At 37.3% G+C, this 21,827-nt stretch overlaps 2 protein-coding genes across 3 annotated transcripts; both read right to left on the reverse strand.

Annotated features, from left to right (window-relative positions):
* Nucleotides 1-1,120: 1,120 nt before the first annotated feature.
* Nucleotides 1,121-9,521, reverse strand: LOC103705197 (E2F-associated phosphoprotein). Of its 2 annotated transcripts, none has more exons than XM_008788832.6 (3): nucleotides 9,265-9,521; nucleotides 7,265-7,430; nucleotides 1,121-1,657 (listed from the first exon to the last, which is right to left on the reverse strand). In XM_008788832.6, exons 1-3 carry the CDS (start codon nucleotides 9,341-9,343, stop codon nucleotides 1,402-1,404), a joined length of 501 nt encoding a protein of 166 aa, XP_008787054.4. In that variant the 5' UTR covers nucleotides 9,344-9,521; the 3' UTR covers nucleotides 1,121-1,401. The 2 variants fall into 2 exon arrangements, with proteins under 2 accessions (XP_008787054.4, XP_038973893.3); XM_039117965.3 differs by having other exon boundaries at nucleotides 7,265-7,451; nucleotides 9,265-9,518.
* An 8,119-nt stretch (nucleotides 9,522-17,640) lies between these two features.
* Nucleotides 17,641-19,557, reverse strand: LOC103705198 (sugar transport protein MST6-like). The gene is made up of 2 exons (XM_008788833.6): nucleotides 19,377-19,557; nucleotides 17,641-19,228 (listed from the first exon to the last, which is right to left on the reverse strand). Exons 1-2 carry the CDS (start codon nucleotides 19,507-19,509, stop codon nucleotides 17,838-17,840), a joined length of 1,524 nt encoding a protein of 507 aa, XP_008787055.3. The 5' UTR covers nucleotides 19,510-19,557; the 3' UTR covers nucleotides 17,641-17,837.
* Nucleotides 19,558-21,827: the final 2,270 nt, after the last annotated feature.

Below are 21,827 nucleotides of genomic sequence, written 5' to 3' on the forward strand. Positions count from 1 at the left end.
CATAGCAATATTAGCAATTGTGAGCATCTAGTTAGCAGTATTCTAGTTATATGTAACAAGCTAAGCCTCCAAATCTCAGAATTTACGTCACTAGCATTCAGCACATGCAATCCACCTAAAGAAAGAGCATACAAGGGTGAGCTCGTTGAAGCATTACTACTCTAGTAAGCCTTATCATAACAAGATAGACCTACGGAGGCATCAGAGTAGATTTTATACGAGAGCATATATTTGTTCTTATTCAAACAACATCTAATGATTGATGGTTGCTCAGAAATTGGAATTCTCTTTTTATATAGCAGAAGATTGAAACAATGATAACACATATATTGCACATATTTTAGAACATGTGTGTACTCTTTTGTCATTTTTATATTCTAATACGGCAGCATGAAAGCATACTATTAAAGTGTATGAAATAGGGTATCAAGCATATAATGTACACAGTTGGTTTTTAGTCCAACATGATGCTATAAATATTGGACAAGCATGGTGTGGCATTCATGCATGATCTTCATTTTCAAATAATGAGGGTTTCTAAATACCATATGGCATACATGGCATCATCGGCGGCATTTGTGTGTTCAAATTCCAGATAGATGTCTTCCAGTGGTAGATGGATGCTGTGCGGTGCCCATAAAAACAAGCACTTTCTTTTTTTTTAGGTTCCAAGAGTTCAAAAACCAACCAAGCAGGTGACCGCTGACTCATTGCTTGACCTGGAGAGGATTGTTTTCAATAATGCAGATTATGAAGTGAGAGTTTCATGAAATCAAGACTAAATTTAATGTACCACTTCTATCATGTCTTGCTTTTATTATTTTGATTAAAAGGCAATCAAACAATTGCTCTGTGCTCTTTGTTTAATTTTTTTTAATTCAAAAGAGCAGCTTAGTTTTTGCTCTTGTCTAATAATGGCAATATGCTATCACCAAATGTCTTATTTTCCCTTTGCTTTGAATCCATGGTTTCCAATGGCCTTCTTTGTTAATGCATTCAAAGCAATAAAAGACACTGCAATTACTGTGTTAACGAGGCATTCCTTAAAATGCAACCAATATCACCCAATAATCACACGGAAAAATTACTGAAAGCCTACCATCCAAGCAAATTGCTACAATCATCACAGAAAAGGTGACCATAATAACAAAATTGATAGTCAGTTTATGGTAGGAGCAATTTGCCATAATCATCTGATTACAGCATTATAAGTTTATAACCATACAAAAACTTAATATGAATGGCATTACATGTACAGGAGTTACACTTAGCGCGTCATCATAACTTTAGGATTCATTAGAAATGAAACGTCATGATGCAGTCAGCGGCCAGGTGATTGATTATGCTACATTAAAGCACATGCCTATAACTTAAATTTAGCAAAGCCCGTCAAGAAAAAGCTCAGGAGTTGCTTGGAATAACATTAAAGAAATGGTAAACCTCATCCCCGTCAAAGACTCCAACCTCAGTTGAGCAAACAGAGCAGCAGACAGGCCGGAATACCACATCATGTTCAAGATTTTCTGGGGACTTGTTAGAAGACATGCGGCCCTTGGGCTTCCTTGACTTCCGTTTTCCTTGCCGCAGTATCTGATCAATCTTGACCTTGCAGTTGAGAACGAACATGGCCCTGTACTGAGTCACATATTTCTCATGCCTGTGATGTCAAGATCATTAATGTAGTTAGGGATTGAACTAGATGATAACTATATCAACATGATTATTACAGATACCAGTTCAGTCATTCCCCTACCCTAGCCTGCAACCTTTCACTGGTCACATTCACATATGCATCACCTCTAAATCTAAGGCCAGAAATATCAAAAACAATTAAATTATTAGGTTTTATTGGAGAACATTATATTGACCAACTCCACGACATTGACCAAATCATAAAAACAATCAACATATGAACCTTTTGAGAAAAAGTGAATGTAAGTACCTATATAAAGTTACTTTTACATCATTAAGGCCTTCACAACTTCTGCAGATTCTAAGGCCATAATAATTCGGTGACACTATGCAAAGAGCTACAGGATGTTAGGGTACAAAAGCTAATTGCTGTTAATCCATATAACCAAGCCACTAGGCCTAATGAAACCAAGGAAATAAAACCACCAGACTCATTGTCAATGACTTGGTTTCATTCCGAGAGAGCACTATTCCAAATTTGATACATCATTAGGATACCTACCTGTGAACCTCTGAAAAAGCATGGAGTCTCGCAATTCCATTTTTTTGTTTAAGTACAAAAATCCTCACTGTTTAGTTGTCAGATAAAGTGAAAAGAGAGTTCTACAATTATAAACATCAAATGCTTCATGCCTTAAGTGCATAAATTTTTGTTCTTTGCACCAAAGCAGAAAATGGACCCTGCAAAAAGTTTCTACAAGATCTACTTTGTGGGGCATTACAACAAATTTTGCACGTCAGCAGCCTGAGAGGCCTACAGGCTACAACAGCAATGATACTTACTAGTCAGTATCTGTGCACATCTGTCACCACTCTGAAAACCCCATAAACTGTTGTCATCCATATGTTCTTGATGCAGGACTATTTCAAATTGGATCCTCAAATTTACTAATAGGTGATTATATTTTTATCCTACAATAATAATACCTCCACTATTCTGAATCGTGAAATATAATTCCAGCATTCTAATTTTGCTTTCGTAGTGGTCAACTGAATATATATTTGAACAGGTAGCTAAAATTGCAAAAGGGCATGACATATATCTGTTGCAAAACAGCAATCAATAGTACTTCATAAGAGCATACACTTCTAATTTAGTTTCATTTATGCCAAAAATCTTTAGATACTATTTATTTTGATACTGGAATCTTTTAAATTTAATTTAATACATTATGTAAGTAAAGGCTGGTTGGTTGGTACCTGGGAAATTGATTTATAATTTGAATTGTTTTTGGCAATAGTGTATTAGCTAAACAGTTATAATAACAACAATTTCATTGTGTAGCTTGTTTATGTTTTTAGTGCTGCTGCCCATTAAAACACATGTTGTTTAATAACTAATATCATCCTTCATCAGGTTTGTTTACAACAACCCTAGCACTGCAGGAGTATTTTGCATTATCCATGAAGTTACCAGTGTTTTGTAAAGTATAGATTTCGCATGAGCGGAAGTCTAAAACATGACCTGAAACTAGAACTACACCCAACTTTGTTGGGTCCAAATGGAAACAGAAGACCCAACCTATGGGCCAAATGGGTCCATCAATAATTAAATCGAACCTGATCCAATAAGATTCAGAAAAGATAAGGGTCCATGCCACACCTTCAGTTGGGTTGGGCATGAGCCATGCCACACCTGAGCCCAGCCCACTCATCAACTCATGATTTTTCATAGATTAGCCATGTTGCAAGTCTCGTACTGTTGGAGAGAGAGATACAGAGAGGAAAAAGAAAGCCACATCATGAAAAGTAACATTTCCCTTTTCATCCTTCTTTTGCAATAAAGACTACAGCAAATGAATTACCTCCAAGAGACACTCGAGATTCTTGTTGCAAATAAATATCAAGGTAATCTTGTGGAGAACAATGATATCTCTACTTCATTAATCCAAGGATATCATGAGAAATATGTGCTTGAGTCCTAAAGAAGGATAACTATTAATTCATCTTGGATTGCATCTTGCCTTCAAATGCTATCGCATGCATGCACAGGCACACATGCATAAGTACTATATATGATAAGTACACATTGGTACATATGTATAATTTACGTACGAGATGGACTTTGCTACTTCTGAAACGCAAACCATTGTCTTAATCATTTCATTATATTAAGAGAGCTAGACCCTTCAGATTTAGGGGTTCAAAAATATGCCTGTTATTCATCCTGTTTGTAAACCTCCAAATTGTGACATTGTCCTTTGTCACCCCTGATATTTTCCTTCCAACACCACGCTGACCATCATCCATTCATCAACTCAGCCAAATAGCATCACCTTTGGTACCTTTGGAGGCAGCAACATAGTGATGTCGGATGGTGATGGAGATGATAAGGTAGGAAAAAAGGGAAAGGGGATGGGGGATGGTGAAGAAGGGGAGTCAAATAGTGGCAGATGGCAAAGCAAAGGTGTCGGAGGCTAGGAGACATTGGGGCCATAGAGTTATGTTGAATTTTTTATACATTAAACTAAATATTCCTGCTAGACTCATGTAACTAATTTAACTGCACGATAATATGGCATACTCTATAGTGAAAGAGGAAAAAAACTATCATATAGTATAACATACTAACAAGAGTGATGTATCAAATTTTTTGGAGTTGATTAATTTATATGTTCATCTCGATCTGACTGCACCTCACACATATAATACCTAAAACTGCTATTAGCACAATATGATTTGTTATATTGAAAAGACCATGTGTTTCAATTCAGGTAAAGTGAGTAAATGGAAACATCTAAGTATTTTCATTTTTTATTTTGAGTAGCATTCATATGCGCCTATTAACAATTTGATACATTACAAAATGCTGATGTCCAAGTCTTGATTCTCTACCATTGGTTAAAGATATGTTAGTGGACTTGGTTGTTCACTAGAACTTTCTTGCTTACATTACACGAACATGAAATAATTACGTATTTAATTTTCATTTCATATGCACTTATATATCTAATTTATATATCTCTTATTTCTATGAATTACTAGTATGCATTTTGAATCATTTCTTCTAATTCTACATGCTTATGCTAAAGGAAATTTGTAACCAAATAATTTTCTTTTAGTTGTAGAGGGTCCCAACTAGCCCAATTGGTAAAGATGATTGGTTTTGGATATTGGTAATTTGGGTTTCAATCCTGCCCTCACCTGACTTTAGTTGCACATCCTCCCATCCTAGTGATTGTTCGAATTTCCTAGAACCAATTTTAAATCACGATTTTTTTTATTGTCTAAATCCTATTTCGAACAAGGTATCCACTATATGGGCAATGGATTTAAATACTATTGAAACGAGATGGCACCATCAATACCATGCCATTTCAATGCGAAAATGGGACGAGACAGTGCCTGGTCGTTGGTATTTGCAAAAGGTGCATTGGCTGGCCTGATTAAAACCGGCCAATACCAGGTCTGGTTTGGCTAATATGTGGTACGAACCGCATGTCTAGATAGGAATGAGTTCGTACCAACTAGTACCAAGCCCGGTCTAGCTGATACAAAGGCCATCTCAATCAGAATGATAATTTTTTTTTCAAGAAAAGGTAATGAGGAAGGGGCTATGCTAGGTCGCGTGGATGCATCTTTTGAGGCTCCATTGGCCTCTTCTAACCAGAGCAAAGAAAGCGAGAGAGGAGGGGGAGAGAGAAAATAGATAGAAAGAAAGAAAGAAGATAAGGGTAAGGAAAGGGGACTGGATGGGGCATCTCGAGCTTAGCAACTCCCTTGCTAGTAACCTACATGTCGAAGTAGGCAGTGGATCCAATGAGGCACTCCCTCCTTTTTGGGCCAAAAATTGGCAAGAAAAAGAAAAAAAGAGGGAAATTCATGCCGGTCATTTTTGTTTGGCATAAATTTTGATAAGGTGGACAACATACTACAACATAGTGATTTTTGTTTACTGAAATATGTTTTATCTTTTTACAAAACATTATTATTTCTATATTAAAATATTATTAAAAATTAAATGGGCAATTTGTACATGTTGCTACTTTGTCGATCCATGTTGGCTTAATAAGTGTTGGTATCGGCACCGGCACTTTGGCATCACCTCTCATTCAAAATTCAGTTTAAGATTTAAAAAAAGCATCATCACCCTAATATATCTATTAAGCAACAAAGACCCAAAATATTACAAAATGAAAGAAATAAAAAAGATTCAGTATCATACTGGTGCCCCATACTGTGAGTCAGTATGAGATAGATAAGTACCATATTGGCCCAACAGAAAACTAGTACCAATGTCAGTACTAGTATTTCAATCCCTGGTACACTAAATTGATTGGTTGGGTTGGACAAACTTTTGCCACTCCTATACTTTCTCTTTTCTACCAAAGATAAATAAATATAGATCCGTTTAGTGAACTGCAAATATTGCAAATTTTAGTTATTGTCTGTCATTATTGAGGGACTCCATGTCTATCTCTTCTTTTAAATTATATATATATATATATATATAATGCACTGAGTCCTTCAAAAAACAAAAGAAGGTCAAACATCCATCATGGCCTGATGTACAAGGAACTAGTCAATAACAAAAAGGAATTCTACAAACTTGATTGCCATGCAAGAGTTACAAAAGAATTAAATTTCCAATATATATAAAAGTAACAAACAAGATCCACAAAGAAAATCCAAGTAAAAGTGAGTGTTTGATAGCTTTCAATAGTATGTTAAGCGTTATATAAGAACATGATTGTGCTCAAGCACGAGCCATTTTTTGTTTTTTAATAGTTCTTCTTAATGAAGCTAACAAGACTTGCATTAGATGCTGATAACAACTCACTGATCTTCACAAGCACGAGGCTTATTTATATATCATAGTTGATTTATTATACAAAAAAATTACTTGTTATGATTATATGATGAATATAAATGATGTACGACAACTAAAATAATAGTAATCATGAATTATTTTGCAAAACTGATATATTGCAACTAGCTGAGAGAGTTTCCTGTAAATTACATCAGGAACAACCTAGGAAACTAATATATTTCAGCGTAGAAGTCCTTGCCATAATATTAGGTCTTCATAAATCATTTAAGATGATGACTATTACTGTATAGAAGATGATTGGACAGGATATAATTTGATTTAAGGCACCAAAGTCAAAGTCAAGAAAGTTTATCAAAATTAGAGTTAAACAGACTTCATATAGGATTCCAAAAATGACTACATGGTTGGTTCAATAAAGTATAACACCACTATGATAATTGAGAGGATTCAAGTAATTAGTTACAGATTTCATTATTATCATAAGGTACAAAGCCTGAACAATCAACACTTGTTCCAATTTGTAAACTCAAGTAATTAACTCTGACAGTCCAAAATTTAGCCATTCCATTGTGATCCAACACAATTAGGAACAAAGTAAATGATAGGAAGGTGTGCAACTGGGAGTTCCCATCCACCATGAGCTATCAAATTTTAGCATGTCCTATATTGGCCAAAGAATTGACACAAGGTCAACCTTACAAGCATATTATAGAAAGCTATAGGAGATGGATGTACTTCTGCAAGCTATTAAATCAAAAGAACACTCGGCGAACTTCAATTTTACAAAATGCTGATGCATACCTTTGGCAATCCAAGCAAAGAGTGGTGAAGCATGCAGGGCAGCTAAGAACAGCATCAGAGCTCTGACCTTTTCTTTGCTTATGAACCCATAATTCATCTTTATCATCAAGATTTGGATCGTAGAACTCCGGTTTAATAGAGTAGTCAACTTCATCATCACTTGAATCTAGGACCCCAAAAAAAAAGACTACAAAACATTTAGGTGAAGCAAAAATCACCATCTATACAAAGGATGGGAATGTTCAATAACGATGTGGAAACAAATTAGATTGCTGGCATGTACTTGTTAGAACACATCAACTTAGCATATTGTATGTAACAGTAGCAGCCAGTATCTATAGCTGACAAATAAACTCCCAGATTAAATATATTACTGAGGAGGTATGCTATGTTACAAATTTCATATCCTAATTGCAAACATCATTACAATGACCAATTGCTCAGAAGTTTTCAGTCTTTAAAAAAATCAATTTTATTTTCTTTTGGAATGGCAAGGCAATCACTTATCCCGTGATCCAAGAGTTGCAAAAGTTCTAGTCAAAAGACATAACTTGATGTATTTTTAGCTAGAATAAGTCCTTTTATATTTGCCTTACATGGCCGACTTTCATTTGTAGATGTCAGTTTAAGCACCTTTCTGTGCATTGTTTAGATCAAACCAAATTCACTTACATTATTTGTATCCTGCAATTTGTGGGTTGCCCATGCCGAGTTAAGTTATCACATACCATCATGCGATGACTTAAGTAATGCAACAACATGGCAAGCAAGTAAATCAAGTTCTGCAAACAAGTGCTTGCTTCATTAGTATGCCCTGTACAGCAGAACTCTAGCATCTATCTAAAATACTGAAATTTTTACTTGTCAACTAACCCACTAAAGAAACGTGTAGCAAAACCTTTGTAAATTTTTTTTGGTGCCAAGTATAGGCTTATCAATCTGGATTCTTTCAACATCATGCATCTACTGAGGAGGATTAGAATTATTAGAACTGATGAGATATTTGGATCCTTAGTTTCTGCGTGCTATATAATAAGCATATTTGATATACAAAATATAGAATGAAAACATTGCATTTTATTTTGTTGTGAAATGAAAAGGGGAAAAAAAATCAAATCAAGTTTAATGCAGGAGATAGATATTACATATTACTATCAGAGCATGGTTGATATAAGCTCATATCGATTCTTGATATATGAGATTAGACTGATCGCATTCATTCTGATTTTTTTGAAAAGAATCAGATCAACTCTTAATTTGTTTTTCTCATGATGTTTAGTTATATTACATATTGCAGGACAGCATGTTTCAAAGGTCAATGTCACCAAACCATGATGATGTTGTCACAAGGTGATTCTCAGAAATATCCTTCCAATATTTCATTTGTGATGATCCAACAGGGACATATTCCTTAAGAAGAGGATACATGCTTTCACCAATCAGAAAGCCAGCAATCTCAACTCTTTGCGCAATAAATGGCTATTGTAAAGAGTAAACTAGGACGAAAGTGCGTGCATCAAAGTATCTGCAGCCTTAGCAGAACGATACCAAATTGCTCCAGCGAGAGAAAACCAAGTGCAATTTGAGAAGATGGTGGGTCATATTATGAGATCTTCGCTTCTCAAAGTAATCTTTTATGTTCCTAACTCGAATAAAACGTAGAAAGAGAGAGAGAGAAACTTAACTTCGAAGGGGACCAATCATTCTAGTTTCTCCAAAACAAAAACACAAATTGGTCCCAAATCTCCTTCCTATTCACCGCCATTAACATCGACATATATAAATTCACAGCAATAACAACTTTTTTGATAACCACGAATCCCTAATCCTAACATCACTTTCAATCTGATAACTTCTGATCAGATAATGTGATAACATATTTTCTGCTTAATTCCGAATCGCTGAATATAATTTCGCCAAAAAATTTCAGATTCGACCGGTACATTAGAAGTTCCAAAAAAAAAAGAGAGAGAAAACAACAAGAAGTTACGAGAATTTACCGAGTTCTTGTGGGTCGGCCGCCGCCGATTCCGATACGCTTTCGATTTCCATCGCCTCTCTCTCTCTCGGGCGTTCCATAATTCCGACTCCTATTAGCTCTCCTCCTTTCGCAACCCACTCTAAAACCCGCTATCACAAACTTCTGCTCTCCGGGCGATTCCGAAGCTTCTTCCAAGATTTCATCTCCTTGCTAGTATTTTTCTGGGCTTCTTCAGCCGACTCGAGGCGAGAAGAGCCGGTTCTTTTGGAACCCGCGGCCCACCTTCCTTGCGGTGAGCCCACTAAGTCGGCCAATTGGGCTTCTTATGATAGCCTACCTTGGTGATGTGTCACACCTTGCTTCTCCGTGACATTTTTGTTATCTTATTGTGTTATTGGATGTATGGTTTGCACTAATATATGTGATATGGAGTTTGTAATTGAAGTTAGGGAGCAATTAGTTGAGATGGTATAGTTTTCACCCAATTTAAACTTCTAGGAGGATGTTTTTTGGATTGTTAAGTCGAATCAAACCTCTTGATCGGACCAATCCTAAGGAGATCAAGAATAGTACACATGACTAATCTTATTCAAATAGGAGAAGTGGTTATTGGTCGTCCATATCGTGGAATTTTAAGCAAATGAAAGAAGTTGTTTAAGAAAATTTCTACATATTCATGTAAAACATGTTTAGATAAAATATCAGAAATGAGAATAAACTTTTTTTTTTTTGATAATCAAACAAGTTAGTTTTTGATGTTGCCCACCATACATTGTTTTGCTTATGTCACTTGCGCATTAGGAGTAAGAAGAAATCTAAAGTATTCACAAAATTAATGAGTTTTTAAGTAATGTTAAAAGATTTAGAATAATGTAACCCCTATAGAATCCCTATAGATTTGTACCTTCTAAGCTTGCTAAAAAGAACGCATCTAAACTTCATTTTTAAACCATGTGTTGACACCAGCACCAATATTGTAGATAACTATTATTAGAATTTTAATTCTTTAGGTTTTATTTATAAACTTGAAATTCATCAAACAAATGTCAAGATGATTTACTAAATGCCCTTTTACTATTTTTCTTTTTTTATCGTTATTGTTGCAACACCCATCTGTGTAAAACAGTGTACATAGAAAACAACATTTATGAAAATTTTCAAGAATGCAATCAAAGAGTAAGGGAATCAAAAACAGAAATTGAAATATATTTACACACACATATATACATATAATAGATACATACATACATATATGCATTCATATATACGTACACATATATGTGTTATGTATGTGGAGAGAAACTTTACAAGCAAAATGTAGGATGGTTGTACAAAGAAAACCTAATGCATATAAAAATGTGATGCTTCAGTAAGGAGTTAAAGACATCTTTTGCAAAAAGACTATTAATTGGATCATAATATTTACTTGTACTTGTTCCCATATTTTTTATCAACTAAGAGAGGCTCAAGTGCATCATATGTCAAAAATCCTAGAAGCTAAAGTGCAGGAATAAGTATGTGAAAACTTACTCTATCCTTAAAATGATCCCAACCTATAATATCAAATTTTCATTTATTCTCATAATACCCCTATTAAACCTGCCAATTAAAAATATCTATTGTTTTTCAACCCCATGGATCATATATCCTAATTCCTAAGTTATTCTCAAATGCCCCTCCCCAAGGAAGCTCTATAATAGCTATCATATTCTTTTCTCTCGATAGATCACCGGTTAGAACATGCAAAGATTTTGTATATGTTATAAACTTGGTTTAGGATGAACTCCCTACAATCTACAATTATACAATCTTATTTGAGATGGACTATATTGTCATTGAAATCTGGCTCGACCTTGCGCAGGATGCAAGGTTAGAGAGCTTAGCATATCGTTTGCTTAGGTCGGTAGGGTTGGTCTGGGATCATTGCTAGTCTCCGAGTTGGTGTGGAAGAGCTGGGTGATGTCAGCCATGCTCGATTTGGTACTCCTATACCCAATCCAATCTGAAATAGAAAACACGGAAGTCTACTTGTCGGAGAGTGTTTGATGAGAGATTCTCCGATACCTAGGTCATGCGCTAATCTTAAGCAACAAAGAAGGTTTGAGGTAACGAAATGGTAGCATGGTGGTAGGATCGAAGAGAACTTATCTGGAGGCCTCCCAAGTGTGCTTTATATAGGCGAGAGCAGGCACCCATTGTCGCAGAGATAAAAGTGGACAGGATAATATCCGTTCGGACCCATTTTCATATCCAAATCTATTTCGGTATGAATAACAGCTTGAACATTCGACTAATATTCGTAACCATATGTTATCCATCAAGAAAAAATGGATATGGATATAGATAGACAATTATACAATCCATATTCGAATATCTAATTCTATTTGTAATCCTATTTAATTTTATATAGCACTCATAAACTTTTAAGAAAAATATATATTATTACCATGCTATTAATTTGATTTACCATTTGCTTAGTAATATCTTTAATTTTATGGACATAAAGTTTAATTATCTAATTTATATTCATATTTATATCCATACTTTCAATATCTGATTTATATCTGCATCTATGTAAAATAAATATAGATATAAATTTTTGCATCTGACTAATATCTGTATCTATATCTATATTTATCAAATAAAATAAATATGGATATGGATATTGTTGCCCAAGGTGACAACCCAAGAGGGGGGTGAATTGGGTTTTCTAAATTTTAAGGCCTCAAATTAATTTTTAAGTAAATGTGGTTTGGCCTATGTGATAATATAGGTGCAGTGGAAGCAATAGTAGTAAAGCTCTAAACAATTGTGATTAAGTTACTTTTAGAATTTAAGCTAGAGCAATTGCTTAAGTAAAAAAAATAAACCAAGAAGCACACAATGCAAACACAATCAAGTATAGTGGTTTGGTGCACCCCAAAGCACCTACGTCCACTTTTCAAGTGTTTCCTTGAGAATTCACTATAACCCCTCGGATTACAGTTGGATTGTTTTTCCGGGCTCACAATCCAAAAATCCTTACAATTGGTTTTACGAAATCACCAATTAACCTTACCGTTGGTTTTACGGGCTCACCAACAACCTATACCATTGGTTTTACGGGCTCACCAACAAACCTTACAATGAATGAAAAATATAAGGTTTAAAGCTCCTAAGTGAGCAAATATAACAAATATGCACTTCAAGAAGGGATAAGAAAATAATTATCGCTTTGAAGATCCTCTTCTCTTCTTTGCTGAGATTGCTTCACTCCTCAAGGGTTGGTAGAGCTCTTGAAGTCTCTTGAATTCTGCTCAACCACCTTCTTTCAGATTTTGAGATGAAGCAATGAATGAAACTCTCTTGGATTTTCTTTTCTCTTGAACGTACACTTCAATTTCCACCAAGATACCTTCCTTTGATGAATAGTGGCTCTTAAATACTTCTCCAACCTCCAATGATGACTTCCTAGTAGTTGGAATGGAGAAACTAGCCATTTATAGCCGTTGGGAGCTCAAAAAGTACTTCTGCAGAACTAGCCATTATGCTGTCAACCATGCTGGGGTTGACCCGAGCAAATATGGGGTAAGCTCAAGTTGCTGTTCATCAGTTGGGGTCGGCTCAAGCTTTTCTAGGGTTGGCCCTCTCAGTCAATTATAGAAAGTTGTTTTTGCAGTGGCTGAAGCTGGGGGTCGGCCCGAGCTTTTCTGGGGTCGATCCGAGTTACTGTTTATCTGTGCCATATGTGCCAGGATGTGCCAGAATGTTTCCAAAATGTTCCAGGGTCGACTCCATCTCTTCTAGGGTCAACTCCTACTCTGTGCCAAGTGTTCCAAAGGCGTGCCACTTCGTTCCAACGCGTGCTAAAGGTATCGGGGTCGACTCCAAACTAATTGGGGTCGACTCTAACCATGTTTTTCTACATTTTGAAGGTTAGTTATGTACATTGAAACAACAATATGATATTCAAAGCAAATTAGGATGCTAGACACAATAAGATTTTATTCTCTTGATAGTAAAAATTACAGAATTACCCTTTAAGGTAATTTCAACTTGAAACTTTATCATAATCAATTTCTAAGTTTTCTCTCTTGCTCTACTATAACCCTTATCTCGAAATTTACTCTTGAGAGTTGTTTTGATCTTGTATCCATGATGTTTTATGAATGTATCGAGTATGTATCGAGCGTATCGAGAATGTATCATTTCTTTCTTCCTTGAGTGTTTATGTACATACGCATTTGAGTTAATGGCATTAGCACTTCCATATGGCCTCAATGGCTTTGTAAGCATCAAAATAATACTAGAATCCTCAGATGTACTGGTATCTGATCCATATCCGATTCGATTTCAACCCTATATCGCCAAGTAAATCAGGCATGTGCATTAGTTGTTATAGTAATAGCCTGCACATCTTGCCTGAAGATCACATCCGTGCATTTTGCCTGCACTGATAGTTTTTATATCGTGCATGCAAAAAAACTGTTTGCGATTGTGAGCCGAACTATTACCAGCTGGAGGAGAGTTTGAAATTTAAAGGATTCTCTATGCTCCATTTAGGTTAGTGCATGACAGGCTCTTAATGATCACCCTATGGCTACATGATGAGCTTTTATTGCCTGACTTGTCACATCAGTTGTGATCGATTCATAGATGTGTCAGACTCAAATATTTTATTTTTTACTAACCTTGAAATCTTATCACCTGCACCATCATTTGTTTACCATCTCTCTTAATATATGGAGTGGCAATGTAAGAAAAATAGAACATGTGGATGTGAAAGTTTTATAGTCGCAATATGCCTTTATACTAAAACAACCTGCTAGACCCAACTTACGTCCCTAGTTTCTTGGTCTAGATTCATTGGACACTTGATCTTAATTGGTTTAGAGCCCTTGGATGGCACCAAAAGCCAAACTAAAAAATGATTTGGGGGGCGGGGGGGGGGGGGGGGGGGATAAAGGCCTAATGAAACGGTTAAATGGATGAACAATTATTCACAACAAGAGAAGAGGATGGATAAAGTGAGCTACAAACTCAAGCTATCTCATATATTAAATAGTTTAGTAATCACAATCTATCATTCACCATCTACGACATGGTCTATTTATACTAGTCTAAGCATTAATCATGCTCCAACTTAGTAAGCACCCATTACAATTTCCAAACCCAAAATCAATGTAATCACAACCTACTAAGCACCCATTACAATTTTCAAATCCAAAATCAATGTAATCACAACTTACTAAGCACCCATTACAATTTTCAAACTCAAAATAAATGCAAACACAGTTTACTAGAAACACAACTTACTACTTGACTTCTTGACCAAAGATAACTTTTTCTACATACATCATCTTTCCCAGGTGAGAAAGAACTCGTCCTCGAGTTGTCATCCAACATCGCTATGATACGCCAATATGTGATGCATATGAAATGCAAATGGAATGTAGAATCTAAACCCATAATTCAATTTGACTTGCAAAAATGTCATGTCCATCTTTTGCCAATAAATTTCAAAGTCTGATCAAGCCACGAACGGTGACCAAAAATCTTTGAGAATATCATCTTCATTTGAAAGTATTATGAATATCTCCTCTTGACATAGGATCTTTGGATTTTTATTAAGGAAACCATTCAATAACCTTCTGAAATCAAATGAACCCTTCAAGCATTTGAACTCATAATTTTTGAAAGATGGAGTTTGGCGCCATATCATCATGTTGAAATAATCTCTAAGCTCTTTAAAGCATTATTCTCCACACGTCTTATGAAAGCCTTCATTGAAAAGGTCTACTCCTTGAGTAGGGAGTAAGACTAACTCCTTACTCTCATCCAAGACAAGAATATTAGTATCACGATAAATTTCTTCTAATGACAAAGACAAATGTTGTGAGAACATTAGACCGTTATTCCGAATCTATTCTTCATCCGGATAAACATCATATACTGGTGGAGAATCCCAATCCACACAACATTCTCCTTTCTTAATGTCATAAATATTTTCTTGAAGATTGAAAATATTTGAACTATACCAAACTTCATTTGAATCAAACCTTAGAGTTGTAAGCACCCTATGGATCATAAGACTTTCACCTTCTTCTAGTTCAACCTCCACAAGCTCAATGTCACCTTCTTCATCATACATGGGTTATTTTGAGCTATCAAGGTCTTCTTCTTTCATAAGATTTATATAAACATCAACCTGTTTCTTTAGGCAAGTGTAGTAATAATGACCAACCTCTCCACACTTGATACAAGAATTAGATTTATTGCCACAATCATAGGAATTTGAATTAGTACCCTTCCCTTGAGAAGAGTCTCCTTTGGAGGATGGTAAAGATTTTGTACCTCCATCTTTCTTACACAGCTTAGCCTCTACTTTTAAGGCTAGTTGATACGCATCATTGAGTTTCCATAATCGATGCATTTCTACTTCATCGCGAATTGGAATTCTTAGACCTCCAACATACCTCACCACAAGTTGTTCTTCGGATTCTTGAAGATCATTGTGAGCCATTAACTTGTAGAATTTTTCGGTATAATCAATCACACTTCTAGACTCTTGACGAATATTGTTGAATTGAGAGAAGGCCATTTGAGCAAAATCCACTGGAAGGAATTTCTCCGTAAGCCTAGATTTCATTTTCTCCAAAAAAAAAGTCTTAGGTTTTTTCTTGCGAAGCCGCATCTCTTGAACTCTATCCTACCATGCCGAAGCATAACCATGAAGCCTTATAGCAACAAGCTTCACTCTTTGAATCTTCGGTGTCTCCTTGTATTCAAAAAAATTTTCAATGACACTAAGCCATTTAAGAAACCTTTCGGATTGAAGGCGACTATGAAATTCTAGTAAATCAATCTTCAAAGTATTGGAATCACGATAGGACATCCTTTTCAATCATCCTCCATGATTGGCAAATAGATTCATATCGGATTCGTCACTAGAAGACCCACGACTTGAGCCATCTCGCTCACTACGAGCTTTTCGGCGCTCAAGATGTAAAGTAAGTTTCTTAACTTGTCTTCGAAGTGCTTGAAGTTCATCATCCCTTTCATCCATCATTTGGTTGCCACATCTCCTCTGCCTCCTCGTGCCGCCATAAGAAAGAAGAGAAGAACCCAAAAGCATAATCACAAGCTTTGATACCAAATAATGAGGGGGGAAGGAAAGGCCAAATGAAAAGCATATATGGATGAACAATCATTCACAATAAGAAAAGAGGATGGATAAAGTAAGCTACAAGCTCAAGCTATCTCATATATTAAATAGTTTAGTAATCATAATCTGCCCTTCACCATCTACCACATGGTCTATTTACACTAGTCTAAGAATTAATCATGCTCTAACTTACTAAGCACCCCTTACAATTCTCAAACCCAAAATAAATGTAATCACAACTTACTAAGCACCCATTACAATTTCCAAATCCAAAATAAATGCAAATACAACTTACTCAAAATTAAAGAGATAAGACTTTAACTTCTTGACTAAAGATAGCTTCTTTTACACTGCATCAGAAAATAAAATAGTTATTTTCTAAATCTAATAAGAGTTTTTTCTATTAGAAGACATACTCCATAGAATTTTTTTTTGGTAACAATAAACGAACTCCATAGGATTCGACCATATTGCAGCTTCCATGGGATTGGCGTGCACCTTGTAGTGGGCTGACTTCGAGGGATTTAGGATAATCAATATATCTTTTAGTACATGGATCAACATGATAAGAGAAAATTTTACATATAGGGAGAGAGATAAGATCGATGTATGAGTGAGATTAATTTATCTACACAGATGGGAAAGATAGGGATCTAACTGAAAGGTTGAATAGTTGAAGAGTTAAGACAATTATAAATAGGTAATCAGTCATTAGAATGTTGATGAGGAAGGCATCACATTCTCTTGAAATGAGATGCATCAAGTTATGACACAAGTTAAGCAAATGCTCAGAAAAGCATGACGATTGCAACACTTGGTCAGAAGAAAGAACATTTTCAGTTGTCTTGTAATTGTTAATGGCCAGAAAAAAATTAGGAAACTGAACTCCCATTCAAATTTTTTCAAGGAGTAGATCGTAAGATTACTTTTAACTTCCATTTGCAGCAGAAGTAGTGTCCAACAGAAAGGGAGGTCGGATCATGCCAATTTACCACCTTTTCCCACCGAGATTCATTCCATGTATCCTAAGACATTATGCGATCAAGTGTCTACACAGCGCGCAACATGGCTTTTTGACTCATACCGGAGCAGCAAAAAATTTAAATCATATAATAAACTATAGAATATAAAAGAGATAACAGTGAAACAAATTAAAACAGCCTATATTTGTCATTTGTGTGCGTTCAAATACAGCATATGGTTTCCCTAAAAAAAAAAAAAAAAAAACTGCATAAGGTATTTTTGACAATATTACATGCAAGTGAAGATGTATAAAGAAAGTTATCTACATATCCTCTTCCACTCTTCCTAGCTGTACCTTTGCTTATTTGTCCTCACACTGCTCCTCCAAGATTTTAGTACCATTCCTAATAGCAAAATGTTTTACAAGACTTGGAGGAGGGAAGAAGAGAGAACTCTCCCATGGCCCCATGCATGCATCTCCTTCTTCATGCTACCACCCTGTGCTCGTCAGGAATGTAATTCTTCCAATACCAGTGCTTCTTCCAGACCAGATTCATCTCCTCAATGGGCACATTCTTCGTCTCCGGTAGTAACAGGGTGACGAAGAGCGTCATTACCGCGACGAAGAAAGCAAAGAGCAAGAAGAGGCCGAACTTGAGGTGGCAGAGCGCCACCAGGAAGAACTGGGCAACAATAAACGTCCAGAGGAAGTTGACGCCGACGACGATGGATTGCCCCGCCGATCGGATCTCCAGCGGAAAGATCTCGCTCGGCACGAGCCAGCCGAGCGGCCCCCACGACCAGGCAAACGCCGCAACGTACGTGCAGATGAGCACGACAACCGCATCGGCGTACGGCTTCGACATGACTCCCGTCCCGTCCACGCCGAACTTTACGCCGAGGATCGCCGCGATCGCTACCTGGCTGATCAGCATCTGCACGCCGCCCTCGGCGAAGAGGAACTTCCGGCCGAACCTGTCGACGGTGACGATCGACACGAAGGTGGCCCCGACGTTGACGAGGCCTGTGATGACTGCCGACATGAGCGACGCATTGTCCCCGAAGCCGATCGTCTTGAAGAGCACCGGCGCGTAGAACATGATGATGTTGATGCCGGTGAGCTGCTGGAAAGCCGGGATCGACAACGCCATCACGAGCTGCGGCCGGTAGTGCCTCTGCAGGATGTTCTTCCAGGGGTGCTGCACCTGCTTGGCCGACTCGCTCGCCTCGACCATGTCCTGCAGCTCCTCGCCGACGTCGTCGGTCCCCCGCACCTTCTGGAGAGTCCTCCTGGCCGTTTCGAGCTTGCCCCGCTCGATCAGGGAGTTGGGGGTGTCGGGCAGGAAGAGGGCGCCGACGGTCATGATGCCGGCCGGAACCGCGGCGAGCGCGACGGAGATGCGCCACCCGTATCCGCCCTCGATCTTGTTGGTTCCATAGTTCACGAGGTTGGCGATGAGGATGCCGATGGTGGTGGCGAGCTGGAAGCCGATGTTGAGGGCTCCTCGGAGGTTCGGCGGGGCGATCTCGGAGAGATAGAGGGGGACGGCCTGGTTCGCGAAACCGACACCGACACCGAGCAGGACACGACCGACGATGAGCATTACAACGTTCACAGCGGCACCATTGAGAGCAGAGCCGATGAGGAAGGCTGCGCCTCCGCACAGCATGGAGGCCTTCCGTCCCAAGACTCTTGTCACCGTGGATGCGAAGAAGGTGGAGATGAGCCCCGCGATGTAGAGAGACGAGGTGAAGACAGTTAGCAACTGGCTGTTGAACGAGCACCACTGGTTCTTGGATGGACCCGCATTTATCTGATCTTCGTACACCGAAGGGAAGAACTTCTCTAAGAAAACATTCATGGAAGTTACACCTCCTGCACATATCAAACAGCATTAATATCTATAATTACATCCATTTGTCACGAAATAAATCCGGAAAGAGGAAAATTAATAAATCCCAAGTATGGATATCAAACGAGAGCATTAGTGCGGAGGCAAAAATAAGGATGGCTAATTGATCACCAGATACGCCAATGTCATATCCGAAGATGAGGCCGCCGGTGGCGGCGACCATGCAGGTGACGATCACAAAAAAGGTCACCTTCCCATTGTAGTTCTTCACCTCCCCCTGCACAGCGAGCCCTCCACCAGCCATGTTGATGCTACCAAGCAAGCAAGCCTGCTCCCCCTCCTGCTGTTTCCAATGGTGGACAATGAAAGTACCCTTTGGGATACCAGAACTAAAACGTTATCAATGCGCCTCTTCTCTCCTTTATGCACTGCCTGCTTAAAGAAGGTGTTGTTGTGTATGCTTCCATCTTGTTCGCCTGCCTTTTGATGGATAAGAGGTGTTGTGTGAGGTCTTGTTCGAAATTGGTGGCGAAATATGGGGTCTCCGATGTTAGGCTTGGCCGTTGTTTCAGTTTTTCTTCTATCTTTGGGTTGTAATCCAAGAAATTCCGAAGTTGTCGGATAGCAGCCATTTACTTGTAAGGAAAAGGACGGGGTCAAAATCTTGGTAACGGTTTATATTGACTTTGTTGACTTGCTATCCGAGATTCGGGTTCGGGTCGTCCGGCACGTGGAAGCCTGAGAATTTTGTAGATTAGCTTGATAGCTTCGTGTCGACCCAGTCAAGATTGTCGAATGTTAGTCGTTTCTTTTCTGAAACATCGAGGGCCCGGAAGTTCCAAAAGTTGCGGTCTGTCTTCCAATTTGGTGAAAAGACTCGGGTGCTTGGGCTTGCAAGGAATAGGCTGGCTAATAAATAAGAGAAATATCAGAGATAAGCATGGATTTTCTTGAAAAGTTTGTTGAGAAAGACTTTGTCCATTCCATTTCATTCCCAAAAGAAAGCAAAGACAAGTTGGTCGAAGGTAAGATAGATGGCACTTGGACACATTGTTGTCCAAACTAAAGAGAAGTTAGTAGGAGAGGAGTTCAAGTGCTAGTAGAAAAGAAGACGTTTGGCTGATGATGCTTTCTACCATTCTCATTGTAATTCGTACTACGAGGGCTTTAAGATGCTCGGACAAGGATTAATGGTTTTGTTCTTCAATTAAAGCCTGCAATGTATTATGAAGTTCAAGCTCTAATATGTACTTGGCATTTTTAGATAGTTTTATATGCGAGCAAGGACCTTTTTTTCCAAAAAATTTATGTGCTGCACTTCACATCCAATAGTCTATATTTATTTATTTTTTAATTTTACCGGTCATCTTTGCCGCCATGTATTTCGAATGTAGCCAATGTTGTACACCATACACCATTGGCCTCTAATTCTATTCTAATGAGGATAAATGTTTCATAATGTTTGTTTAAACTAAATACATAATATGATAAATATTATTGTCACAACTCGATTGGCATGAGTGGGCAAGTAACAAATGATTGTACGTCCCTGACCCTCGGAAGACATGCAAGGCTTACCAAATAATTTTATAATTTCAATAATATATTTCTCCAATTAATGGAGAATAAGCAGTGGCATTTATAGCATTTTCACATTCTACTATAAAAACTTAAATAACCAAACTTTCATAATTCAAAAATTATTTTAATAATATCCAAAAAACCCTTAGCGCAATTTCAAGACATTACATAAATTGATTCAAAAATTTCTTGAAGCAAATACCATGACCAGACCGTAATCTCTCCAACACACTGCCCAACCCAATCTGCCTACTCCTCTGCATTCAAAAAAAAAGAGAAAATAAAAGGCGATCTAATAACGTAGTAAATTATGTTGACACCTTTATGGATCAAGCGTACAATATTCATAAGTAAGTTCAAATAAACACATATCAATATTTTTTTGCAAATGAAATAGAATTTACAATTTCAAAAGGAACTTTACAAAAGGCATGCGGGTATATAAATCAATATAATAATTTATTTTTCATAATGCTAGTACAAAAAGTAAGTACTTTCGGTATTTCATAATGCTGATCATTTTCTGGCTAGCTAAGCCTGAAAGAAAATAACTCCAAACACAAGTTACCAGCAATCAACTTCGATTGTCTAAGCCCGAAACAAACTAATTACTTAATATGGATTGCAAACTATTGGCTAGACCCAAAATATAATCGGATTAGATACTGTTCATTTAATTATTACTGTAAACCATTATCTCAATTACAAGTTGATCAATATAAATTTCAAAGTCTACAAACTTTCAACGATCTTCAACAACTTTAATTTTTACAATTTCATCATACAGAAGCAAATGAACATGCTCTTTGGATGCAAAAAAGATCAACAACATGCTCATGCTTGGACCCCTAAGGTTATGACACCCTCTTAAAGCTCCACAATCTAGGATCCTCTCGGATCAGCAGTGGTAGCGCTAGGAAGATAGTAATATTTTCATTTCGTGAATTTAATGGATACTCATGATAGAAAGATTCCAAACTTTAATAATATTTATAATAGTGTGTGTGTGTGTATATATATATATTCATTGTCTATAGTTAT

The sequence above is a fragment of the Phoenix dactylifera genome, chromosome 3 (assembly GCF_051530095.1).
Source record: "Phoenix dactylifera cultivar Ajwa chromosome 3, Ajwa_hap1_PhDact_Kaust_v1.1, whole genome shotgun sequence".
NCBI lineage: Eukaryota > Viridiplantae > Streptophyta > Magnoliopsida > Arecales > Arecaceae > Phoenix > Phoenix dactylifera.